Source organism: Temnothorax nylanderi, unplaced genomic scaffold (genome assembly GCF_030848795.1).
Source record: "Temnothorax nylanderi isolate EJ_2023f unplaced genomic scaffold, tnyl_v1.0 TNYL_tig0286_pilon, whole genome shotgun sequence".
Classification (NCBI taxonomy): domain Eukaryota; kingdom Metazoa; phylum Arthropoda; class Insecta; order Hymenoptera; family Formicidae; genus Temnothorax; species Temnothorax nylanderi.
In genome coordinates, this window is record NW_027249348.1 from 10991 (window position 1) to 37845 (window position 26855).

At 32.9% G+C, this 26855-nt stretch overlaps 4 protein-coding genes and 1 long non-coding RNA gene across 26 annotated transcripts; 2 read left to right on the forward strand and 3 right to left on the reverse strand.

Moving 5' to 3' along the window:
• Nucleotides 1-1888: 1888 nt before the first annotated feature.
• Nucleotides 1889-7586, forward strand: LOC139780596 (putative ATP-dependent RNA helicase rha-2). 6 transcript variants are annotated; one of them, XM_071719310.1, is made up of 10 exons: nucleotides 1898-2143; nucleotides 2220-2421; nucleotides 2485-2696; nucleotides 2776-2873; nucleotides 3546-4347; nucleotides 4726-4907; nucleotides 5044-5306; nucleotides 5387-6794; nucleotides 6881-7037; nucleotides 7180-7586. In XM_071719310.1, exons 3-5 carry the CDS (start codon nucleotides 2494-2496, stop codon nucleotides 3623-3625), a joined length of 381 nt encoding a protein of 126 aa, XP_071575411.1. In that variant the 5' UTR covers nucleotides 1898-2143; nucleotides 2220-2421; nucleotides 2485-2493; the 3' UTR covers nucleotides 3626-4347; nucleotides 4726-4907; nucleotides 5044-5306; nucleotides 5387-6794; nucleotides 6881-7037; nucleotides 7180-7586. The 6 variants fall into 6 exon arrangements, 3 of the variants coding, with proteins under 3 accessions (XP_071575412.1, XP_071575411.1, XP_071575410.1); XR_011720286.1 differs by having other exon boundaries at nucleotides 1889-2143; nucleotides 5044-5333; nucleotides 6881-7586; XR_011720287.1 differs by having other exon boundaries at nucleotides 1890-2148; nucleotides 6881-7586.
• Nucleotides 7587-8367: 781 nt separating this feature from the next.
• On the reverse strand, nucleotides 8368-14539 carry LOC139780595 (uncharacterized). 11 transcript variants are annotated; one of them, XM_071719306.1, is made up of 8 exons: nucleotides 14234-14539; nucleotides 13374-13555; nucleotides 12529-13237; nucleotides 12357-12463; nucleotides 11926-12151; nucleotides 10696-11456; nucleotides 10536-10598; nucleotides 8368-10168 (listed from the first exon to the last, which is right to left on the reverse strand). In XM_071719306.1, exons 4-7 carry the CDS (start codon nucleotides 12414-12416, stop codon nucleotides 10548-10550), a joined length of 1098 nt encoding a protein of 365 aa, XP_071575407.1. In that variant the 5' UTR covers nucleotides 12417-12463; nucleotides 12529-13237; nucleotides 13374-13555; nucleotides 14234-14539; the 3' UTR covers nucleotides 8368-10168; nucleotides 10536-10547. The 11 variants fall into 11 exon arrangements, with proteins under 11 accessions (XP_071575407.1, XP_071575406.1, XP_071575403.1 ...); XM_071719305.1 differs by having other exon boundaries at nucleotides 8368-10171; nucleotides 14234-14538; XM_071719302.1 differs by having other exon boundaries at nucleotides 8368-10171; nucleotides 10536-11456; nucleotides 12529-12654; nucleotides 12947-13237; nucleotides 14234-14532.
• Nucleotides 14540-19309: 4770 nt separating this feature from the next.
• Nucleotides 19310-20490, reverse strand: LOC139780591 (uncharacterized). 2 transcript variants are annotated; one of them, XR_011720284.1, is made up of 2 exons: nucleotides 19847-20490; nucleotides 19310-19750 (listed from the first exon to the last, which is right to left on the reverse strand). It is a non-coding gene; the product is annotated as an uncharacterized lncRNA (long non-coding RNA). The 2 variants fall into 2 exon arrangements; XR_011720283.1 differs by having other exon boundaries at nucleotides 19843-20490.
• A 57-nt stretch (nucleotides 20491-20547) lies between these two features.
• LOC139780589 (uncharacterized) lies at nucleotides 20548-23956 on the forward strand. Of its 6 annotated transcripts, none has more exons than XM_071719290.1 (5): nucleotides 20616-20804; nucleotides 21945-22147; nucleotides 23078-23112; nucleotides 23204-23433; nucleotides 23603-23956. In XM_071719290.1, exons 3-5 carry the CDS (start codon nucleotides 23078-23080, stop codon nucleotides 23812-23814), a joined length of 477 nt encoding a protein of 158 aa, XP_071575391.1. In that variant the 5' UTR covers nucleotides 20616-20804; nucleotides 21945-22147; the 3' UTR covers nucleotides 23815-23956. The 6 variants fall into 6 exon arrangements, with proteins under 6 accessions (XP_071575387.1, XP_071575391.1, XP_071575392.1 ...); XM_071719288.1 differs by having other exon boundaries at nucleotides 20618-20804; nucleotides 22989-23112; XM_071719291.1 differs by lacking the exon at nucleotides 21945-22147 and having other exon boundaries at nucleotides 20617-20804.
• On the reverse strand, nucleotides 23945-26354 carry LOC139780588 (putative nuclease HARBI1). Its single transcript, XM_071719285.1, has 3 exons — nucleotides 25639-26354; nucleotides 24875-25492; nucleotides 23945-24692 (listed from the first exon to the last, which is right to left on the reverse strand). The coding sequence occupies exons 2-3, from the start codon at nucleotides 25085-25087 to the stop codon at nucleotides 24000-24002; spliced, it is 906 nt and encodes a 301-aa protein (XP_071575386.1). The 5' UTR covers nucleotides 25088-25492; nucleotides 25639-26354; the 3' UTR covers nucleotides 23945-23999.
• Between the last annotated feature and the right edge of the window lie 501 nt (nucleotides 26355-26855).

Sequence of the window (26855 nt, forward strand, 5' to 3'; positions counted from 1 at the left end):
AAAAATAAAATATGTTTATAATAATTTTAAAAATGCTTTAAAAATGACATAAATATGAGTCATTTAAAGGTATGTATATGCCGTTATGCTTTTGTGAATTAAGAATTTTAGAAAAAAACAAAAAAAAAAAGAAAATGCATTTTTATTATGTATATGTCGTGTGTGCATACAGTCGCGCGGTCACCCTTCCGAGTCAGTACCTACGGAAGCCCCTACGGCTCACCAGCGACTGTGTCGCCAGTAGTGGTTATTCGTGCAACTAGTAGCACGTTTTGCTTCGCGCGGCGCGTGAGTCGGGTGCAAGCAGCAAGTTGTGTTGCTTCGTGCAACTAGTTGCAAGTGGAAAATTTATTGGCCTGGGGATCGATCATGTATCTTTTCCCCTAGGACGGAAACGTGAAAAGTGAAAAGTTTACCTCTTTCTATTCAACACCAATAGAAAGAGATAGTTACATGAAACTTTTCACTTTTCACGTTTCCGCTCTAGGGAAAAAGTTACATGATCGCTACCCTGAGCACACTGAAGATTCTCGAACTTGATGTCTTTATTCTGATTGATTGTGTTATTGTTTACATTTGAATGTTTCAGTTTTTATCATCATCATGAACATTAAAAAGTTATTAAAATCCAATTGCATTATCAAAGATAATGGAATTTTATTATTGAGTCACTTCGGATAATGGTAGGTTATTAATAAAAACAGTTTAAAGAAATTCAGTAAATTTACAGTTTTGTGATAATCCCATAATAACCTGTGAAATTGTTACCCTATACCGTATGAAACTTCTGCTTTGGAAATAGACAAAATATTACCCATACAGCACAAAATGTTTTCAAAAAATATTTCTAAATATTTCTATAAAAATATTGCGAGAAACATTTTAAAATGGTTTTAGGAATATTTTAAAATGGTTTAAAAACCTTTTGTGGTAACATTTTTAAGAATATTTTAAGAATCTTTTAAAAATATTTTTTAAAATGTTCTTTTTTATTACCCAGGCAAAATTTTCTTAAATATTTAAAATATATTTTTGAAATATTAATTCAAATCTACATATTTATTGTATCATAATCTTGTTTCAAAATATTTAAAAAATATTTTTATTTTTTATTGGTTTTATAATCTTTTTTCAAATATTTTTAAAAATCTTTTTGAAATATTATGAAATATTCTTAATTAAAGGCCATTGCACGTAACAAAATTTTAGTCATAATCGTAAGGCCGTAAGAAAATAGACCAATTACAGTCAATTATTCTTCTCGCGCTTGAAGAATAATCGAGTGTGATTGGTCTATTTTCTTACGACCTTACAATTATGACTAAAACTTTGTTACGTGCAATGGCCTTAAGAAAGATGCATGGTAGCACATCTTTCCGTGCTAGTTCGCAACGACGCCGCTAGGCGGCGCATAATGGTAAGACTAACTCGCAAGTAAATTTTAGTTGGGATCTAATATGAGCAGGCCTCCGGCGAAGCAAAATCATGACATTCGCGACACATATCTTCGCCAGCAATACAACGAAAGGCTTACCCAACACCACACACACTGCGATGCTATAAATATAACATACAAAATATTTTCCAAAATAAAATGTAAAGATGTATATTTTTCAAATATTAAAAAAATCTTTCAAACGTGAAACAATTATTGCTGATTGGGTCAAACATATTTTATTTTTTGAAGCAATATTTCTAAAAGATTTTACAAATATTATTGAATATATTTATTGCAATCTTTTAAAAATATTTTTGAAAATATTTTTCTGACATCCCTAAGAGCACAGTTGACGGAAAGTCGACGGCAAGTCGACTTTTATAAGTCGACTTCTAGTCGACTTCTAAAAATAGCGGAAAGTCGACTAAAAGTCGACTTCTAAATAGTCGACTTATAAAATGACGGAAAACAGTCAAGCGGCGCGTCATGCATCATCAATATGGCGGCGAATCTCGAGGAGGCTGGAGGACCAGATGAGTGGACCAGAGTTTACGCGAGTGCGAGGAATACGTGCCGCGAGACAGGACACGATAAGACGCCAGATAGTTCTTGCAGGTATGGCGGATCAAGTCGCGAGAAAGGTTTTGCCCGACGAGGTAAAAGAGGATCAGGATAAGGCCAAGTGGAAACATGCTTACAGGTTAGGTATGGTGTGTTATTAATTATCATCGATAATTAAGACCTATTGAATGCGACCTCTCCATTCTGTATCATCTTTCAGAACACCAGAAATGAAGGAAACTGTGTTCATGCATTCTTCGTGCGTTCTACGGAAAATCAGTCCGGAATAGGTGGTTTATAAAGAGGTGTACGAAACGAATAAGATGTACATGCGAGGTGTCACGATGATAGAACCCGAATGATTGCCGAAATTCGCCCATGCTATGCCATCTTAGTGAACCATTGGTTGATCCACCGCCAAGGTATTTTTATCACAATTGTTGCTTTATAATGTTTTTCCTACTTATTTATAAAGATATTTATAGATATAATCAATGAACCAGGAAGATCATTTGCCGCGTGTCTGGTACATTCGGAAAGGCCGAATGGGCACTACCATCGATGGATATAGAGCATCCGTGGACGGTGTCAAGTGGTTAGCGTATTTCTTCTTGGAGGGTCAAGTGTGCCCTAAGCTGAAACGATTTGTCCCGTCGCTGCTGACGACACCTGGGAGCATCGCCAAGTCATGGGCCAGGTAAATCGTTATTCTATCTCCTTTTGATTTCACGTTGATTCATCGAATATATTACATCAATTCAATACGATTTTTTCAGGTTGATACCACGCACTCAAGTAATAGTACAAATGCTGCAGTCGCAGGGAGTCGTGTCCAAACACAAACTGCTAGAAATCTGGGGTTCGGATAAAAAATGTGAGATTTTAATTTATAAAATAATATTTAGATATTATCATAGACTTCTATACAATACTAGACCGCTGACAGACATCTCGCCCGTGATGCTTGCCGCCATGTTGATTTTAGTCAAGATATGCTATACTACTATTCTATACAAGTGGTTTTATACAAGATTTCTATACAATAGTCTGGCATATACAGAATGTCCAAAAGAAAGGGTTTAATACTACAGGAGTAGTGGTTTGATTTCGGCATCCAAGTACGCTACACGTCGAAGGCATGACTTACAAACTTATTGATAACATGTACCAATATTTAACACAAAAACATTCGCCTGCTTCGTTATGTACTGTAATAACGAATGCAGATAAACGCACATCATGAGCAACTGAACACCCGATAGTGACTTATTGTTAATTCAATATGGCCGCACCCTTCACTAACACTTGCACCTTGCACTCGCATCAGCTTTTCGGCAGTGCGTCCATAGATGTTAGTGGTCTAGTATAAAAGTCTGTGGATATTATATATTTATAATAATAATATATATATATATATATATATATATATATATATATATAAAATATTATTATATATTTACAACATTATGATAATAATATGATATATATTTATATAGCTAATTTTGCATATTGTTTCGCGATTAACGCTGGAATGTTTTAATTTTAGTTCTGTTATTGTCAGCTTACCAGAAGTGGCTGCCGGAATCCGCGCACGCAGAAGTGGCACAGATATGGCCGCCTTTGTAATTAAGAATAAAACATTAGAATTGTAATTATACAGTTTTTTAGATAATTAAATTATTTTATATATGAAAAAAAATCGAAATGCATCAGTTTTAGCCCTCCAGCAAGGGGTCGATTGTGTATCTTGAAATAATGAGGTAAAAATTACAAAAGTGAGAAAATTCATTAGCGTATCTACGATTTTATTTATCAAAATCTAATAAAATCTGTTAACTTTTGTTATTTTTACCTCGTTTCAAGATACACAATCGACCTCCAGACGTACGCGGCGGTTTATTTTATCGACTTTAAAAGTTGGCGGGAAGTCGACTTTTCGTCATGACGGGAAGTCGACTTTTCATCATGACGGGAAGTCGACTTTAAGTCGGTGGTTTTTGCGACATTCGCCGACTTCAAGTCGACTTCAAGTCGACTTTCGTCCTTAAAAATGTCGACTTCTCTGCCAAGTCAGTTTCGGTAGAAGTCGACTTCAAGTCGACTTAAAGTCGACTTTTTGCTCTTAGGGATGATCTGGCGGACATAGAAACATTCTAAAAATATTTTTGTAAATTATTTTAATCTTCCTAAACAATATTTTTAAAATATTTTAAAAATATTTTGTGCTGTATGGGTAGTATCTTGAACTTCTCTCGGAGTAATAAATTTACAGGAAAGAAAATGTTGTAAAATCATCACGTTCAGCCTAACAGTATTACAGGTTATGTTGGTATATTTTTCCACGCAATGTAAGACACATTATTTAAACTATGAAAGTGACATATTTATCAAAATTCTGTGTTATTTTATTATTTTGTTGTAAAAATGCCATTTTCAAGATAGGAAGTTTACAGTTTTTCACAGTCGTACACAATTTTTATAAAAAGTACTCTGAACTTCTGTTTTTTTTAAGTCAGTTTTATAAACATTATCAAAGTTACCTAATTTTCTAATTTCATAATACATCCAGAGTGGGTCTGAAACATAACCTTACTGTCAGAGTGGTAAAATTGCACAAACTTGAACATTTATTAATATTTTGGTAAATTTGTCACATTCGAAGTTTTACATATTCATGATTGTGTACAATCTATTCATGTATTACATGTTCGAATTTTGTGTTTCAGATAATTTTCTAGATTATTTTGCTGTCAGAAATAGCTTGTAATTTTGAAGACATGAATCACATTATAGTGAAAGATCAAAATAGTATACTACATATGATTTAGATAATGAAAAATGTGACCTTTCAATTTTCTTGCAACTTTGTAATGAGATAAAAAGTAACATTCAATGAGGATTGAAAGAGGTAATTTTTTCGACTCCAAATTTATCATTTATTGTATTTATTTCTATTGAAGTCACCTTTTCGTGATGATGGAATATGTTCCCATTCACGAATCTCTACCCCTATCATAAACCCAGGACTGAATTGTCATTTTCAGGTTATTTCCTACGACAAGGTGTTTTGGTTAAAAAATGTAATGGAGGTTTTGATAAAAAAATATTTTTACAAGAATTTCAAATACGAGGAAATACGTGATTTATTGCTAAAAGTACATGGTATTGAAACGTCTCTAAGTACTATTAAAAGAACCCTTTCATCATTTGGCCTACAAAGAAAAAATATTGAAGAAAGTGATATTAAAGAAATATGCCGGGCTATTGTGGAAGAACTTCACTCAGCTGGTTACAATTTAGGATATAGGTCATTGTGGTTGAAATTGAAAAAAAAGTATGGTTTGACTGTAAAGAGGAATACAGTGTATAATATCTTGAAAATTACAGATCCAGAGGGTCTGGCAGACAGATTTGCTAATAAGCTTCGCAGAAGGGAGTACCTTAGTCCAGGTCCAAATTTCATGTGGCATACAGATGGTTACGATAAATTAAAACCGTTTGGTTTTGCGATACATGGTTGTATTGATAGCTTTTCGAGGATGATTCTGTGGTTAGAAGTTGCAACAACGAATAATGACCCAAAAGTGACAGCACATTATTTCTTATCAACAATATTCAGTTTGAAATTTTTGCCTACCCCTAATAGCCAAATGCTAGCAGAATGCGGACAGTATGCCAGCAGATCCAAGCATGACCATCGAGCAGATTCCTGTCCCCTGCGTCCTACTCATTAAGCTTATTTTCTAGCAGCACGATCTGCTGCCCACAATGTAATCGCAGAAACGCGGTAGAAATCGTGCACGACATGCAGTCACGATGTGATAGTAAAAATGTAGCAAGAATTGGGCATGGCTTACCATATGAGCTAATAACAGCAGAAACACAGCAGAAATGGTGCATGGCCTGCTGTCACAATATGATGGCAAAAATATAGCTAGAACAGAACGTAGCTCATTATAACGTATATACTGGTTATTATATATAATTTATTCCCCTATTACCGTAAACAATATTTCAGTGGGAAGAATTGTTATTAATGACAGTAATTATACTATCAATTCAAAAGTATGCCACATTATAAGAGTGGGCTCCACGATACAACTGATACAAGTTGTGCAGTACCGTAATTTATATACCATTCTTATACCATTTTGATCGTATTTTAAATACGAGAAAAGATGCCATCTAACGACGATGATGAAATTTACATAAAGAGCAAATCTTACATGATACGTGCTGTGGTTCTATTATTATTTTCTGACGTTAGACCATGCGACACTTATTCTGCTGCATTTATGCTGTTACTGTCTGAGATGGCAGGGCATGCTCGATTTCTGCTCCGTTTCTGCCATCGCAGTAAGCTCTCTGATATGCTCAACTTCTGACGACTGTCTGGCTATACGACCTGATGTTATTCTATACTTGATTTTAGTCTGCTTTTTTTCGACATATTATATCAACACGCAATACTTAAATTTTACTGTTCCTATGCTGACATATTCTGTTTCGTTTTTGCATTATTTCTGGCATCATATTATGATGTCAGATTCTGCTAGAGTTCTATTTCATTTCTACGCACATTATCTGATACGGCAGATCATGCTTTGTTACTGCTAAAATTATGCCAGTATCTTGCGGCACACAGTTTGTAATGTCTGCTAAAAGCAGGCTTGGCTATCTGGGACTATAATGCGGTCAGATAAGGGCTCTGAAAACACTCTAATAGAATCGCTACAAATTTGTCTACGCAGCAAAGACGAAGACAAATTTTCTGGAGAAAAAAGTGTCATAAAAGGTAGAAGTGTTCATAATCAACGTATCGAATCTTATAGGGGGCAAATGCGGCGTCACTCAGCTGATTTTTACATACAATTTTTCAAGTGCATGGTGCAAAAGAGCCTCTTCGATGGCAGTAAGCTACACAAAATGTGCCTGCAGTATTGTTTTGGTCCACTGATTAAGGAGGATTTATATCTGACAAAAAAACTATGGAATGAACATAGAATTCGGAAGCAAGCAGCGAGAAATAACATTGCTGGTAAACCGTATATACTTTTTCATTTGCCTGAAAAAATCAATGCTCGCAATTACAAGAAGGATACAAATGGAGACGTTGTGAAGCGGCTTCTTCAAGAGCTTACAACTAAACCACATTTGATTGACCACCTCCTCATTTTAAGGAACTAGTTGAATTAATTCTACCGGAAGTTCAAATTGCAAGATCACCAGAGGAGGCTCTCGAATTGTATAAAAAAATTTTAAACAGAATCAGTCAATATACAAATGAAAGTTATTGACGAGGTATATTGTATGAACATTGGAGAGTATAGTTTCTTCATTAAAAGAATTCATATTATTTTTTGTTAAGATCGTCTTCACTTTTCCAACTTCTAAACATCAAACTTCGACTACAATTTAAATAATTTTAATATAAAATCAGTCTGACATTATATTAACAAAATATTGAAGACTAATGTTTAATGAGTTTTAAATGAATAAATATAAAGCATAATTTATCTCTTAAATTTCTTGTAACTTCACTCGGCCAAGGAGAAATACATTCTAATGGAGAAGTATTGCAAATTCATCTATACTCTTTTCTTGTTTCTTCTTTCAATGCACATTTCCCTTATACTCCGTCTCTTTCTACCGTTTTTCATACTTCTTTTTTCCTTTTCCTGAACGTTTCTCTCCTTCATGTAGACCTTTCCCTTCTTCCAACAAGTTATTGAAACACTTAAACAATATAATATATACGCCTGAAGTAATTAGCGAACGAAAAACGTAAGTCTACAAAATAAATTAACATTCACTATAGAGAAACTGTATATACGTTATAAAAGAATTTACATAAAATTAGTAACATGTTTTTTCATTTTGTAAGCCATAACAGGGTGGCCACTAAAAACTGTCGAATAATTTTCCAGACATTTCCCTGAGTTTTTTTTACTTCCCCTGACAAAGTATTTTTACCAGCTCCAGCTAAGTATTGGATTGATAATAAAATTGTGAGCAACAAATTAATGAAGCCACACATCAATAGCTATTCCAAAATACACTGCTTCCTTAAAGAAGAAGCTTTGTTTTAACAAAATTTCTTAAAATTAAACTAAACTTTCAAGTTTATAAGGAAGCAATGTATTCACAAGATGATCAAAATAAATTATTCCTTCTGAAATGAATGCAGAGCTTATTTTATCTCAATTTTTAAAATTTTAATTTACATAGAGGAAACTTTATTTTTTACTTCGTAATGTTATTCGTAAATATATCCCTGATATTTCCCTGATTTTCCTGACGGTTTTTCTATTCCCTGACTTTTCCCTGACAAGTGGCCACCCTGCATAAGTAAGTTATAAGCAATGTAATGAATTTTTGAAAATAGTTTATTTTTATAAATAACAAAACTGTTCTTTGCTAATGTATTATTTACAATAGTAGTAACCGTGTTTTGGAAATTATAACTCATATACATAATACAATATTATTCTATGAACTTATGATTCTTCTTAATTAAAAACTAATTATTTTGTCAACTATTTATGCTGTAAGTTTAAGTCTTTGAAAAATACTGTGTTTTAAGGGCCGTGCACTTTCGTATCACATTCGCACGTTCAATACATAATTATGTTATATATTAGTAACCAATATTGCAATTGTACATAAAATATGAAGGAAATTTTGAAAGCATTAATATTGAAAACTAACTGCATTTACGTTATATTTTCAGCAACTCGAAATTGCATTTTCATCATAAACATGTATAATCGCAATCTTTTCTTTGTAATTATATTAACACGAACAGAAAAATTCTTGAATGAAGATAACTTTTTTCAGAAATAAAACATTTTCCATCAAACCTCTTGTAGCACATGCCGAACATATACATATTATAGTTTTATCTGATTCAACCATATTTTCAACTTTGTAGCAACTCAAAATTTCATTTGCCGCATAAACACATATGATGTAATCGCGATCCTTTTTTCAAATTCCAAGCGCATCTATTAGCACGAACAACAAAAGTCTTAAATGAAAATAAGTTTGTTTAAAACTAGAACAATAATCGAACATATCTTATATTAAAACAAGAAATTTCGTCGGCCTAACTGGCAGTAAAGTTAAATAGTTTAAATTTTCATTGCGAAAAAATATTACCCCAGCCAGAGTATGAACCTGGAACCTCCCGTATACCGTGCGGGTGTCGTGCCAATTCGACCACTGGGGCTGTGGTAATATTTTATCGCAATAACAATTATAAAATCAACCATGATATATATAACGTCTTTCCGATATGAACATATCTTATATTATTAAACCTTTTTTCAACTTTGTAGCATCTAAAAATTGCATTTGCAACATTAACACGTATAATCGCAATCTTCTTTTCCTAATTATTATTAAAACGAACAGCAAAATTCTTGAATGAAGATAACTATTTTCCAAAATAAAACACTTTTCATCAAACCTGTTCTAGCACATGTTGAAGATATATTATAAATGTATATAATTCAACCTTAGTTTTAAACAGAATAATAAATTTCTTTCGCCAGTATATAGAATAACAATTAAAGTAATTTTTAAATCGACCGTGACTGGCAATATATAACGTCTTTTCCGATATGAACATCGAAAAACCGTGAGCCAACTTGGTTTGTCAGATTCACACAGTACGTTTTCGGATCAAATCGAGACGGTTTTTCGATGTTCATATCGGAAAAGACGTTATATATTGCCAGTCACGGTCGATTTAAAAATTACTTTAATTCTTAGTTTTAAGGTTGTAGCAACTAAAAATTGCATTTGCAGACTAAACAAGGATAATAATGATATTTTTTGAAATTCTAAACATCTATTAACACGAACAACAAAAGTCTTAAATGAAAATAAGTTGTTCAAAACTAGAACAATAACCGAACATATCTTATATTATTAAATCTTATTTTCAACTTTGTAGCAACTGAAAATTGCATTTGCAGCATATAAACACGTATAATCACAATCCTTTTTGCAAATGCTAGGCATATACTTCTTTTGTGAGCATATTTTGGTATCGTAATCACAAATCAACAAAATCTTTGGTTGAAATCACCCATTGTAAAATCAACATTTCTTCTCAGTCTTCAGCTCTTGAGTGTCTATACTCCATTTATTCCAAAGATTCAGTCCCTGCTAAATGATTACAACCATTTAAATTTGATTAATTATTTATTGTACAAATATGCGTTGGTTATTCCATTTTATTTCAATATCTGAATCGGTCGCTTTCTGCTTAAATTAGAAAATGAACATAAATTAAGAATTTTTAATAATAAGAACGAATAATGTCATATACTGTAAAGAATTATGTTTTAAGCTTTCGTATACATATAGAGCATTCCGACGTTTTTATAAATAAATCGTAACCGACTCACTTAAAATAAAATGAAATCTATGTATATTTTCTATAACTGCATGACTTGAGTTCGTTGTTCCTCGTTTTCTTAATGTAAGAGAATAATACGTTTTTTGAAATATAGTATTTAAAAAACAATACCTTTGAAAGTATTTAGAAGAGTATGGGCACTTGGTCTTTTCTCAGGTTCGTGAAGAAAACATTCTTTTAAAAGAGATCTCAAATAAATTGGCATTTTCGATAAATTGGGTGCTTTCAAAGTGGAGACAATTCCTCTTAAATTAATTAAATTGTATCCTACCCCAAGAGGCAGAGTCCAGACATTCTTTTGCGAGTATAACTCTACAATGACACAGGCAAGCGACCAAACGTCAGAATAAATAGTAGCTTCTTTGTATTGTATAAGTATCTCAGGAGCCATATAAAGCGGTGTTCCTTGAAAGTTGTGTCCAATTGTGGTGTGAAGCGCAGAAGGCATCGCATCGCATTTACTTAAGCCAAGATCACACACTTTTGTAGTATAGTGTCTATCCACAAGGATGTTATCTGGTTTTATATCTTTGTGCAGTATTGCTGGTCTTGACTCATGAAGAAATGTGATGGCTTTGCATATTTGATAAGATATAAGGGATTTATTTTTTTCATTTAGTTTTAATTTGAGTTTTGAGTTACCATTAAACAAGACAGATCGCAAACTTTCGCTGTCGAAGTACTCCATGACAATGTGACATTGAGACTGAGAAAATGATACTGCCATTATACTAATTATATTCGGATGTCTCACTTTATCCATTATATTCATTTCGCAAATGATGTATTTATTACTAGTCGATAACTCCATAGTTTTCACTGCCACATCAGTTTCTAACCATGTCGCACGTTTCACTGTTCCAAAAGCACCTTTACCCAACAAGATTTCGGAAAAATGTATATTTTTTTCGTCGATAACAGGGATCGAAAGATCCACATTGTGAACAGTTTGTCGATTATTAGGCAGATTTTCTTTAAATTCGAAATCATTTGTTAAAATATGAATTTTGGACGATGCAGCAGCACGATTTTCTGTAGTAAATTTAATACTTTTTTTACTACTCAATTCTACCGCACTTGAAAAATTGCGTTTTTTATTTACATTTTCTTTGGATTCGACTTCATTTGTTATAATATGAATTTTAGATGATGCAGCAGCACTATTTTTGGTAGTGAATAGAATTTTTTTTACTACTCCATTCCTCCGCACTTGGGAAATTACGTCTTTTATTGCTATTTTGCTCAATATTCAGATCGTTCAACTTTAATGAGAAAACATTTTTTATTAGATTTACTGGCAATGAAATTTGGCTCATTTGTGACAATTGTTTGTCCTCTAAAAAACTATTTTCTGTCGTTTTTCGATTAGGTACTGATTTTTTCTGAGTTAATAAATATAATCTTAAAGTTGAATTCCTTGAACGAATTTTTTGAACAAAATCCCAAAAGTTTTCTTCGCTACAACTGCGAAAATCATCATAAATCTCTCCGTTGTAATTACCTATGTCAACGACCGATCCTTCGAAATATTTAGAATTCTCTTCGGTTTTCATTGCCTCGAGTATCATATTTTTCACTTCGGCAAGTCGATATTTTTTTGCTTGGTCCAATTCTATCGTCTTGGCACCTGCGATTGGCTCCTTTATGTGAATGAATTTACTTCTTTCATCTATCTTGTGTTTCCATCCAATATGAATAATTCGTTTTACATTTTTATTAACACCGACCTAAAAAGAATACAAGGAAAAGTTATTCCAAGAACTCCCTAGTGTACATAATAATGTAAATCTTCATTAATTCCTTCCGAAATCAGTGACGATAAATATTCTCTATTCAGGCAGAATGCAGGATTGATAAATTTTTCGAATACCTTTCTATGTCTTAAAAATGAAAACTGATAAAAATAAAAAATGCAATATCCAAAACCTTTACTTTTTTTTCAAAAGAATTCGTCCCAGAAGAATTGTTTCCTTCTCCGTCAATAATAGCCATTATTTCCTGAAATCTTTTCTATTTGCCTTCATTTTTGAAGTTCGGATCTGCAAGGTTACATTAACATAACTTAATTCAATTTACATTAAACTATCAGAATAAGGATACTCACGTTTTGATAAATTAGCATAAAAAATTCTGTACTCAATTTTTACGGGGATTAACTGAAATTCATCATTAATTAATTCGAGACCACATTGTTCATTATCCGAATCATAGTAGACAAGGCCACTTGCTTCTGGAAAGTAAGTTTTTACACTTTTAAAATGAACCCTGCAGTTTTGTGTTGGCAGTTTGACAGTACTATTTTCATCTTTCACTATGTGATTCATGTCTTCAAAATTACAAGCTATTTCTGACAACAAAATAATCTAGAAAATTATCTGAAACATAAAATTCGAACATGTATCGAACATGAATAGCACAATCAATCAAACCTTTACAGTAAAAAACCAAAAAACATTTCACATTTTGTTAGTTGATAATGCAATTGGATATACACTGTATTCCTCTTTACAGTCAGACCATACTTTTTTTTTCAATTTCAACCACAATGACCTATATCCTAAATTGTAACCAGCTGAGTGAAGTTCTTCCACAATAGCCCGGCATATTTCTTTAATATCACTTTCTTCAATATTTTTTCTTTGTAGGCCTAATGATGAAAGAGTTCTTTTAATAGTACTTAGAGACGTTTCAATACCATGTACTTTTAGCAATAAATCACGTATTTCCTCGTATTTGAAATTCTTGTAAAAATATTTTTTTATCAAAACCTCCATTACATTTTTTAACCAAAACACCTTATCGTAGGAAATAACCTGAAAATGACAATTCAGTCCTGGGTTTATGATAGGGGTAGAGATTCGTGAATGGGAACATATTCCATCATCACGAAAAGGTGACTTCAATAGAAATAAATACAATAAATGATAAATTTGGAGTCGAAAAAATTACCTCTTTCAATCCTCATTGAATGTTACTTTTTATCTCATTACAAAATTGCAAGAAAATTGAAAGGTCACATTTTTCATTATCTAAATCATATGTAGTATACTATTTTGATCTTTCACTATAATGTGATTCACGTCTTCAAAATTACAAGCTATTTCTGACAGCAAAATAATCTAGAAAATTATCTGAAACATAAAATTCGAACATGTAATACATGAATAGCACAATCAATCAAACCTCTACAGTAAAAAACCAAAAAACATTTCACATTTTGTTAGTTGTACACAATCATGAATATGTGAAACTTCAAATGTGACAAATTTACCAAAATATTAATAAATGTTCAAGTTTGTGCAATTTTACCACTCTGACAGTAAGGTTATGTTTCAGACCCACTCTGGATGTATTATGAAATTAGAAAATTAGGTAACTTTGATAATGTTTATAAAACTGACTTAAAAAAAAAAACAGAAGTTCAGAGTACTTTTTATAAAAATTGTGTACGACTGTGAAAAACTGTAAACTTCCTATCTTGAAAATGGCATTTTTACAACAAAATAATAAAATAACACAGAATTTTGATAAATATGTCACTTTCATAGTTTAAATAATGTGTCTTACATTGCGTGGAAAAATATACCAACATAACCTGTAATACTGTTAGGCTGAACGTGATGATTTTACAACATTTTCTTTCCTGTAAATTTATTACTCCGAGAGAAGTTCAAGATACTAATATTTTGTCTATTTCCAAAGCAGAAGTTTCATACGGTATAGGGTAACAATTTCACAGGTTATTATGGGATTATCACAAAACTGTAAATTTACTGAATTTCTTTAAACTGTTTTTATTAATAACCTACCATTATCCGAAGTGACTCAATAATAAAATTCCATTATCTTTGATAATGCAATTGGATTTTAATAAGTTTTTAATGTTCACGATGATGATAAAAACTGAAACATTCGAATGTAAACAATAACACAATCAATCAGAATAAAGACACCAAGTTCGAGAATCTTCAATGTGCTCAGGCCAATAAATTTTCCACTTGCAACTAGTTGCACGAAGCAACACAACTTGCTGCTTGCACCCGACTCACGCGCCGCGCGAAGCAAAACGTGCTACTAGTTGCACGAATAACCACTACTGGCGACACAGTCGCTGGTGAGCCGTAGGGGCTTCCGTAAGTACCGCACCTAACGTCGCTTGACATCGACTACGTTTACATGACACCGTTAATCGGGTTTTATAACATCGGTAGTTGTCAGGAAGACCAATCGTAATCATTCTTCAGAAGAATGGAATAGCTGTGATTGACCGGCCTAAGAACTACCGATGTTATAAAACCCGATTAACGGTGCCGTGTAAACGTAGTCATCGATGATCGAACGGACTATATAGTGGTGATCCTTTGATTCTGACGCTTCCTTGTTGCTTATACTCCTATATAACATATCTTTATAGTGTTCAAAAATCGTGTCATGATAATAACCGGTAAATATTAAAAATAATAACGCAATTACAATTAATGTACAATAATTATTAATATGAAATTCGTATATATAACATAATATAATATTAATATAATAACGTTAACAACATGCATGATAACGCCTAAAGACGCTACCTGACAAAATAAAGAATTTATTTAATGAATTGAATCAAAGTTGAAAAATAATTAGGAATCAAATTTAAAGAAACATAAATTTAAAAAAATCTATTCTTTCCCACTCGGCATGTTATGTTGCTGAAATATTGAAATATTCGGAAATGGTGCAGAAATATTTCGTTAACATTTCATTTGTAACTATGCATCTGAAATATTTCAGAAATGTACCTGCATCATGTTTTTTATAATATTGCATTAACAATATTTCTGAAATCTTTCAGAAAGTTGTTTACAATATTTGTAAGTTTCTGTAATATTGCAAAAAAATGTAGCAGATGCAATATTTCAGAAATATTTCTGAAACATTATAAAAGTAATATTACGTTTGCATTGCACGAATAATATTTCTGTAACATATCAAACGCAACATTGCATTTAAAATATTTCTGAAAAATTTCTGAAAGATTGCGTAGGTAATGAAAAATTGAATTGCAGGCAGTGAATTTCTACAATATTGCAGAAGAAATATTGCAGATGTAATGGTTCAGAAACATTTCTCTAATGAATGATAAACTATTATTACGTTTACATTGCACGCGTTATATTTTTGAATGTTTCACATACAACAGTGGATTTGTAATATTTCCGAAAAGTTGCTGACAGACTTTAGAACTTATAAAAAATTAAATTTATTATTATATAATTATTGCATTTTATTGCATTTTGTTTCTTTTATTAAGAATTTTCTGATATTCCAAATTTTGTCATATGGCATTTTTAATATAAAATATAAAATATTTAATAATATTAAATATAAAATAATATTCGACGCTGACTGGCAAAAAAGATTTATTCGTATATCTGTATTGTTAATATTGTTATGCGATAGCTTTATGCTCACCAAAATAAGCAAGTATAAAAGTGCCATTTCACGTTGACGCTCGACGCTCATTTTCAGCGAGCAAAAATCTTCAAATATAATATATTTTATTTATGTATATATATAAATTTACTTATATAATATAAATAAGTAAAAAATATTATTTCTAGGGTCATGTGGTTTCGCTTTGACGCTAGCGTCAAGAAATAAAGCTGAATTTATTCAACATCCAGCGTTGACGCTGAATCGTCGTTGATCGTCTCAGTACAATCAAAAATAGGCTTCGAAATACGTAAAATATTAATTATTTTCAAGTAATATCTTTAAGTAATAATATTTTACGAATATATATATAAATAAAAAATATTATTTCTGAAGATTTTTGCTCACTGAAGATGAGCGTCAAGCCGATCAAGCGTCAACGTGAAAAGGCACCTTTAGAAAGAAAGAAGCGTCAGAGTCAGAGGATCACCACTACCCTGTTCGATCATCGATGTCAAGCAACAAGGCGCCGGTATACTACTTGGATGGGTGACCGGCTGAGAGAGCGGATTTCTTCGGACAAATGCGCGGCGGCTATACGCACATGGCTTAATATATTTTTTTGTTCCGGTAACAAAATATTTCATTTTTCACATATCAACAAATAGTTTTTGCGTCAATAACAAAATTTTGTTTGCTAATACAAAACATTTTTCTCAGTGTAAAATGTATTTGAAATATCTCTGAAGTGTTTCTGCAATATTTCGTAGATATATTTCAGAAATATTTCAGAAATATTGTCGAAATCTTTCAGCAAAGTTGCATTTGAAATAATTGTGCCGATTGAAACATTGCAGAAATGTTGCAGAAACGGTCGTGAAATATTTCTGAAATATTGATGAAAGGTGTAATATTTCAAATGGAATTTTGCAGAAATGTTTCTGAAATATTACATGCCGAGTGGGTTATGTATGTGTGTGCATATATGTTCACGGAGTAAGTTATTGTACTATATTTTCAATTATTCTTATAATATTTCTGCAATGTTGTTCTAATATTTCAACGAAATGTTGCAATTGTCTTTACAACATTACATTGCAACTTGTAACGTTCCTGCAATGTCTTGCAAGCTTCTATGCTGTATGGGTCTGTTTTAATTTAAAAAAAACTCAAAAAATGAAAATAAAATTGTCGTGTACCAAATTTGGTCTTAAAATGACGTCTAATTCATGTCCTTTTCATGACGTCATACTTTCATATCCACAATAGGACGCCAAATACACGTCCTATAAAGGACATATGACGTCGTGGACGAAATATGAACTTAAATTGACGTCAATAAGACCATGTGTGCTACCTGGGATATTTACATAGGAAGTATGTATATATATATATATATACAATTTCTGTAACTTTTAAAGTAAATATCTCAGAAACGGGTCGTACAATCGATCGCAAATTTAACACAGGTTTTTGGGATATATAAGTGCACAATCTCTGTAAATTTCAGCTTTATCTCTTTATTTTGACATAAGCGACATACATCTTTAATTAAGAATATTTCATAATATTTCAAAAATATTTTTGAAAATATTTGAAAAAAGATTATAAAACCAATAAGAAATAAAAATATTTTTTAAATATTTTGAAACAAGATTATGATACAATAAATATGTAGATTCGAATTAATATTTTAAAAATACATTTCAAATATTTAAGAAAATTTTATCTGGGTAATAAAAAAGAACGTTTTTAAAAATATTTTTAAAAGATTCTTAAAATATTCTTAAAAATGTTACCACAAAAGGTTTTTAAACCATTTTAAAATATTCCTAAAACCATTTTAAAATGTTTCTCGCAATATTTTTATAAAAATATTTAGAAATATTTTTTGAAAACATTTTGCGCTGTATGGGTATTCTATTTTTGCGGAGAAGCTATGCCAACGTGCTGTGTAAAAAATTATAAGAATCGTACGAATCATAATGGGACGAAAGGAATTAAGTATTTTACATTTCCTAAAGAAACATTTGTTCGTCAGCAATGGCTTAATGCCTGCCAAAGAAAAGAAACGGATATGAAAGTTGATTCGGGTAAGTTAATGTAAAGAAAATGATAATTAAGTTAATGTTTTAACTTCCAACTCAATACAATGTCATTATTACGTGTGTTATATTATGATATAATATGCTTACAGCAAGGATATGCGCAATCTATTTTGATGAAAATCGTTTGGTGCTTGAGAAGACAAAACCACGATTACAAAATAAACCAGCTAAAGAAGTGTTAAGGTTAAAACAGGGATCTGTTCCAACATTAAATCTAGAAAAAAAGCGAAAAGGTATAATGTCACAGAGCAAAGAAGACAACAAAAAAATTAAAGTACCGCGAGTATTTTAACGTGTGTGTGTGTGTGTGTGTGTATCTATATATGGAGGGGTAAAAACCACAGTGGTGTAAGTCAAATTTTTAAAAATATTTTCTCGTGTGCATAGATGCAATTTATATATTGTACAGACTCCAAAGTGCGCACTTTGAGAATGGCGACTCACGCGTCGCGCCATCTGAATGAAACGATATAGCAAATAAATAATTAATGTAAAATAAATATTAAAATAATGTTAAATAAATGTTAAATAAATGTTTTTTCAAATCATTAGTGCAAATAAACAAGTAATGTAAAATAAATATTAAATTAATGTCGAATAAATGTTTAATAAACGTTTTTTCAATTCATTATTGCAAATAAATAATTAATGTAAAATAAATATTACATTACTGTCGAATAAATGTTAAATAAACGATGTTTCAAATCATTATTGCAAATGAATAATTAATGTAAAATGAATATTAAATTAATGTCGAATAATCGTTACATAAATGTTTTTTTCAAATTATTACAGTAAATAAATAATTAATGTAAAATAAATATTAAAATAATGTCGAATAAATGTTAAATAAATGTTTTTTAAATCATTATGCCAAATAAACAGTTAATGTAAAATAAATATTAAAATAATGTCGAATAGATGTTAAATAAATGTTTTTTCAATTTATTACTGCAAATAAATAATAAAATAATTAATGTAAAATAAATATTAACCTTCCCAAGGCCACATCTCTTTTTTTAATACGCCTCAACCACTCTGCCCAATCAGCAAAATAATATTTAAAAAATATTTTTTAAAAACATTTAAAAAACATTTTTCAAACATTTTTAAAAACGTTAAAAATAATGGGATAAGTTCCCTTTTTTTCATTAAAAAAACATTTATTTTAACGTTTAAAATAATATTATTTTAACGTTTAAAAAATATTATTTTAACGTTTAGAAAAATATTATTCTAACGTTTAGAAAAATCTTATTTTAACGTTTAATAAACGTTTGTTTTAACATTTAAAAAAATGTTTTTTTAATATTTGGGAAACGTTTACATTAAAAGGTTTTTTAATAATTTTAAAAATTTGTGTTATATTTGATTTTTTATTACGAAATATTATTTTTTGTACATATTGTACACATTGTATATATAATGTATAACAAAATAAACATTTGCAGTACAAAATAAAATACATATAAGAAAGAAAAAAAATTTACTTGTATTTTAAGGCATTGACAAGACCGCTGTTTGTATAACGCAATTGAAAATCGAGCAAGGTCCATAGACGGTCATAGCAAGACCTTTATGCTGAAATAATGTTTCATGTGTGATTTTTAAATATATTTTCTAATTCTTCTAACTGTACGCGGTTACTATCAGTCTCAACACAGCTCTTAAATTGAATCAGAAAAGTAATATCACACATTAAATTGATTGTCAAATAACGTGGGTCGGCGATCGAGTCGTCGTTTAATTCCGCGGTATTCCGCGGCTCACCATGTGCATTCAACGGTACATACGTTGCTGTAAGAAATTTAATAGTTATGCAGGAAGTCTTTGCGGGAGGGCAATAATGATGTTAGAATTAAACTTTAGAACTTTATTATATCACAAACCTACTGGCACACAAATAATGGGAACGAAGAACGAAGTTGCTATGGTTGCTACACAACCGCACGCTCCGCCATAAGTCACCGACTGCCACCGACTGCCCGACACGCGCAAACACGTCACGTCCACAGAACATAAGCACGTCGCACGTTGTCGCAACTCAAGCGACCAATCAAGCGCGCCGAACCGACGTACGCTATTAAGGCTGCGTTCGAAAATATTACCCGGGTACAGACGGGTATACTTCCTTTTCCTTCTAACTCAGTGAGTTAGAAAGAGAAGAGAGTATACTCGGGTGACGTTTTCGAAAGCAGCCTAATACTTCGATTCGGAAAAATGAAAACGGTGATTGGTCACCGCTTTGTCACTTTATTGTGTTATCGTGTAGTCCTGTGTGCAGTATAATAGGAGCCGTAATTAAATGCGGGGTCTACAATAATTCAGCAGAACGACTGCTGAGTTGTCGTCTTATCAACACACACTACGTTGATTTGTTGGTTCTAAAAGTAAGAACCAATCACATTCGATTGCTACTGAGCGGTTTGATGCAAGTCTCAGGGTGGCGTCCCATGGCGCGTATCGAGATACGCGCGTATCGGGCGTATCGACTCTGCGACCAATCACAGACGATCCGCCGTTTTTGAGACGCTTAACAATCTTTTGAACATTGTTTGAGCGGATCGCACACTCACACAGTTCCATCGTAACGTACGTGTGGGTCGAGCCCTCCTTCTTGGGCTCAGGTGCCATATTGAGTGTAGAAAGTGCACTAGCAGTAGAGAAAATAGTAGAGGTTTTGCGTTTTGTCTTCCGATAGTTCCGATATTATTATGGAAAATTTTTGGCAAGGATGTGAAAAAAATTGCGATCTTCAGCGATCGAGGTGCGCCGCTACAGGCGGTTTAACGCGACGACATTCGATGACTCGTATCTCGCCCGTGCTCGATTGTCATCGTGATAAACAGCGGTAAGATAGGTTAGCGTATCCCCGGTATATGAGGCAATGAAACCCCTCGCGGGTAATACCAGCTAAATACGAGTCGCGAGCGTCGCTTTTCCGCACGGAGATACTATGTTTATTCGCGTCGCATGCCCCACCATGCTCCTAATCACTCCAACGCACTCCAAAAACTCATCTGCTCCAATCGCCACCTTTGATCCGTCATCCAAGTGCTCTTGGTGTTTATTGGAGTATGCGACGCGAACAAACCTACTGTCGATAAAATTGTTGAAATCGCCTTGTTTACGTTCCGTTCGGCTGTGAGTGACGTGCAATGTACAGTGTCCGCGAAGTACCAGAGAGCGCTCACACACGAGCGGGACCGACGGTGCTTCTGCCCACTCGGCATGTTATGTTGCTGAAATATTGAAATATTCGGAAATGGTGCAGAAATATTTCGTTAACATTTCATTTGTAACTATGCATCTGAAATATTTCAGAAATGTACCTGCATCATGTTTTTTATAATATTGCATTAACAATATTTCTGAAATCTTTCAGAAAGTTGTTTACAATATTTGTAAGTTTCTGTAATATTGCAAAAAAATGTAGCAGATGCAATATTTCAGAAATATTTCTGAAACATTATAAAAGTAATATTACGTTTGCATTGCACGAATAATATTTCTGTAACATATCAAACGCAACATTGCATTTAAAATATTTCTGAAAAATTTCTGAAAGATTGTGTAGGTAATGAAAAATTGAATTGCAGGCAGTGAATTTCTACAATATTGCAGAAGAAATATTGCAGATGTAATGGTTTAGAAACATTTCTGATACATGATAAAACTATTATTACGTTTACATTGAACGCGTTATATTTTTGAATGTTTCACATACAACATTGCATTTGTAATATTTCCGAAAAATTGCTGACAGACTTTAGAACTTATAAAAAATTAAATTTATTATTATTTAATATTGCATTTTATTGCATTTTTTCTCTTTTATTAAGAATTTTCTAATATTCCAAATTTTGTCATATGGCATTTTTAATATAAAATATAAAATATTTAATAATATTTAATATAAAATAATATTTGACGCTGACTGGCAAAAAAGATTTATTCGTATATCTGTATTGTTAATATTGTTATGCGATAGCTTTATGCTCACCAAAATAAACAAGTATAAGAAAGAAAGAAGCGTCAGAGTCAGAGGATCACCACTACCCTGTTCGATCATCGATGTCAAGCAACAAGGCGCCGGTATACTACTTGGATGGGTGACCGGCTGAGAGAGCGGATTTCTTCGGACAAATGCGCGGCGACTATACGCACATGGCTTAATATATTTTTTTTATTCCGGTAACAAAATATTTCATTTTTCACATATCAACAAATAGTTTTTGCGTCAGTAACAAAATTTTGTTTGCTAATAAAAAACATTTTTTTCAGTGTAAAATGTATTTGAAATATTTCTGAAGTGTTTCTGCAATATTTCGTAGATATATTTCAGAAATATTTCAGAAATATTGCCGAAATCTTTCAGCAAAGTTGCATTTGAAATAATTGTGCCGATTGAAACATTGCAGAAATGTTGCAGAAACGGTCGTGAAATATTTCTGAAATATTGATGAAAGGTGTAATATTTCAAATGGAATTTTGCAGGAATGTTTCTGAAATATTACATGCCGAGTGGGTGGAGTTATTTAATTTTAATTAATACATTAATCAGGTCGTGACGAAGTTGACTTTTACTTTGTGACGATTTCAATCAACACGCAAATGTCTCACGTCAGAGACGTTTGCCTTGACCACCCGATACATTCCATTTTCTCAGATAATTTTTTTGCGTGTTGTCAGACGTATTCGCTGTTCGTTTTTAAGGATTTTGCACGTGACTACATGACTGCGTAATAATATGCATTATTTGTAAGAAGCTTTTCCTTCAGTTTCTAATAATTAAAAATTATCTGTCAGAAGCTTTGGAGCTTACATTCTTCAATTACATTTGAGCTTACATTTGACAAACTGTATACAATTTGCTTGCTTTTGTGCAGACAATAGTCAGTGATATCGTAAAAACTGAAAATATTATAATTTTCAATAAATATATTTGTTATAAAAATATGTCTAAATGTATTATCTTTCTCTCTTTGTCGCAAATGTATATTCTATTCTAACTGTAATTAAAATATTTTTGTAGCAAAACTTATACAGTTTGCCCACTCTTGCAGTCAAAACTCAAGCTTTTTGATATGAAATTCTCTTTTTGCTTATGGTTTCTATGACCAGATGAAGTTTCTTGACGACGTTGTAGTGAAATCATCGTACGTATTGTATTATCTTTGTTTACCTGTTATATTTATTGTTTTGTATATGTGGCAAATGATATAACGTAATGGACTTTTTGTTGTACAGGCCTATCTCCAGCTTGCCGGATAAAAATATTGATGATATAGATTCAGCAATTGAGGAACCTCTACAGGTCACGCAACCTCAAACATCGAACACTTCTACTGTAATTGAACAGTCAGCTAGCGATGTTTCCCTATCGCCGAGTCAGCAGCAACCAAATGTTTTCCTATCGCCGAATCAGCAGCAACCAAATGTTTCTCTATCGCCGAGTCAGCAGCAACCAAAAGCAAAAAGTTTGTTTTACTTATTTATGTAATAATTCCTGCTAAAATTGTCAGATAGTATAGTTCAGTAATAAATAAAAACATGTGATTGTAATTAAATGATTTTTGGGATATAAAAAAACTTTTATTAAACTACTATCTACATACTGACGTTAATGTTTTATTTCCTGTTTTTTAGAATCAAGAAACTGTAATAATATCTCCGATGTAAAAGAGGTAATTTTATCAGCCCTGGAAAGCGAGTCTAAGAGAAATCCAGACGCCGTCGATGGATTTTTTCTTCAAATAGGAGATAGAGTACGAGCCCTTCCAGCACGTGAGAGGGCTCAGTTTGAGATGCAAGTCCTAGCGCTACTATTTGAGTTTGAACAAAAAGTTTCTCTTTTTTAGTCTTATTTTTTGTCAAGACAATTCTATTTTATTTACTATTATGTAGTATTATGTTTGCAAAAATAAAACTTAATTTTTTGGGTTATATGTAAGGTACATGTAAGGTATATATAATAAAGAAAATGTAATATTAAGTAGAAAATCCTTTTTTATTTATATATTTAAAAAATGTAATATCAAGTAGATTAAAAATCATTATTCATTGCCCTCTCCCACTGAAATGGTAATGCACCAGTACCTATAAAGAAATTTGAATAAGCATTTCGAATTTCGATGCCATTGTTCATTTGTCTGCCTCTAGTAACTGGCAACGAGTTAAATCCTTCAGAAATTATAGTGCGATCTTCAGGAGTCATATGCACATATGTACTCTTGGAAAGTAATTTTTCCTCATTGCTGATAATGAAGTTATGAAGTGCTACTGTTGCTTGAACAATTTTTCTCGCATTTGCAACACTTGCAATTATGGGTCTTCTATAAATCTTCCATCTTGCTGCTAGAATCCCGAAAGCGCTCTCTACAACACGTCTTGCTCGACTGAGCCTGTAATTAAAAACTTTCTTCCTGAGATCTAGCTTGCCACTTCGCGGATACGGTCTCATCATGTACGTTGTCAGTGGAAAAGCCTCATCCGCTAGCAACACATAAGGCAGTGCTGGTCCATCAATTTCGATAGTCTTCATATTTGGCAGCTTGAATGTACCTTCTTCGAAACGTTTTCCAATTTCACTATTTTTAAAGACTCCTCCATCACTATGTCTACCTTCCGCACCGATATCGACCATAGCAAAGCGATATTTCGCATCGCTAATCGCTAACAGATTGATGCTGTGGTGTCCTTTGTAATTGAAATGCGTCGAGCCACTATTTGCCGGAGCCTGTAAGACAAATTACATTTATTTTATTACTCGTCGAACATTAATAATAAGAGATAGTCCACAATAAGTACCCACAATCATCGACTAACATTTGTTATGACAAATTGGTGATATGATAAATGTATAGTATTGAAGTTTCTCTGTACCATAATTCATAATAAAAAAAACATGTTTCTAAATACCTGCAATGTAACGTGCTTTCCATCAATACATCCTATACAGTTTGGATAGTTCAAAAGTCGCTGAAATTCGTTGACAATTTCTTGCCAACTCTTTGGACTGTCATCAATAAAAACTGTCTCCTTCAAAGCATTCCATATTGCCTCGCAGGTCTCTGATACTATCTTTGATACAGTATTATGGCCAATTCGATAGGCATATGAGATCGATGTCATGCTGTCTCCTGATGCTAAATAGCGAAGCGTAATATGCAGACGTGTTTCAGGAGGAATTGGCTCTCGAACAACATATTGTTTAACAATGGATTATTTGAGTAATTCTTGAAATAAGATAGGATCCATTCGGAAATAATTGACAAATTTTTTATTGTCTTCAGTCTCCATTTCTATTACGAGATTATCACTCGCTCCTTGTAATAATCGCCGTTGTACGGAAAATAAAGGACGCACCCAATATTGTCGTTTTTTTTTCAGATTCTTCGTTTACCGCAATTACGTACAGTGCGTACAATAGTAATACTTTACGTCGCAATTCTTGTCGACGAAAACTACTGTAACTTCGTTTAAATTTATTTACAAAACAGAAAATGGCTAGTAACACTGTTTCGGAATCCATTTTTTCTACAACAAAGAAAGAATAACTTTATTTTTATAATATCTATTAATAACATAATAAATAATTTTATTTTATTTTATTAGCATATTCGCTCTCGATTATACATTTACGATTATGCTACTGTAGAGCTTTAAAACTTAACTATGCTTACCGTAGCTTAAATGAACTCGAACTTGTGTAAACTCTACTGTCGTAGAATTGATTTTTCTTGAGAAATCTTTCGGGTTTATTGTTGCTGTCGATGAAAATCTCGGCCAGCGCGTTGTGCGTAGCCGGCTCCACGCAGCCCTCGTGAACGCGAGATTCCAACCACGGTAGCAACAGCTTCAGCCGATTTCTCTTTTCCACCTCCTCGACCAGTTCGTCGGTGGAGAATTGTCCGCGCACCACCAGGATCAGATTCTTAATAATATCTTCCGAGCAGTCAACGTCCAGTAGACCACCCACGACCACCGAGAGACGCGACGGATTTACCTTCTGGACGTATATCTCGATGTACTTTTGTAAGTTAGTGCGATAAAGATAAAGAACGAAATCGTGAACGAAGTCGAATCGATCGCACACACGATTATCAAAGGATCGGACAGCTTTGCTTCCTTCAGGAAATTCTTTCGCGCTCCGGATTACAGTTGCTCTCCCGACATATATGAACTTTGTTTCACTTTTTAGGTTATTGCGCGTTTACCATTTTAGGTGCGTGCATGCGTGCATGCGTGCTTGTGTGCGTGTGTTCAGTACGCCGCCAAACGGGTCCCGGTGTCCCATGGAGCGGATTAAGCGGAAGCGTAACCAGCGGATCGCCAATCACGGATCCGTTTCTACGGAATCTTTGAAAGAGCTCTATCGGAAAGATTCCGTGATTTGCGATCCGCTGGTCCGCTTACGCTTAATCCGCTCCATGGGACACCGGGACCCGTTTGGTGGCGTACCAAAACCGGCGGATTGTCTGTGATTGGTCGCAGAGTTCGATACGCGCGTATCGCGATACGCGCCATGGGACGCCACCCTGACTCTTTACGCGACGCGACGATTAATATTTTTTCTGATTCAAGGTAATTGTTTTATTTACATGTAATTATCCTATTATTATACGACGCGAAGCGAAACCGCACCGTGACTCTTTTACGCGACTAAGTGCATGTGACAGGAATTATAATAGTTTACAACTCTTGATAAGTCAAAGAATAATAGTTTACGTTTACGTGAGTATTACTTCTGTAGTAACTTATACGAACGATATCATTGTAGTTACTATAAAATCTCCCGTTTATGCGGAGGAATTATCGTATCGTTCGTAAGTTACTACAGAATTAAGTAACGTTCGCGTAAACGTAGTAGGGGAGACCGGGGCTAAACCGCCATTTTTTT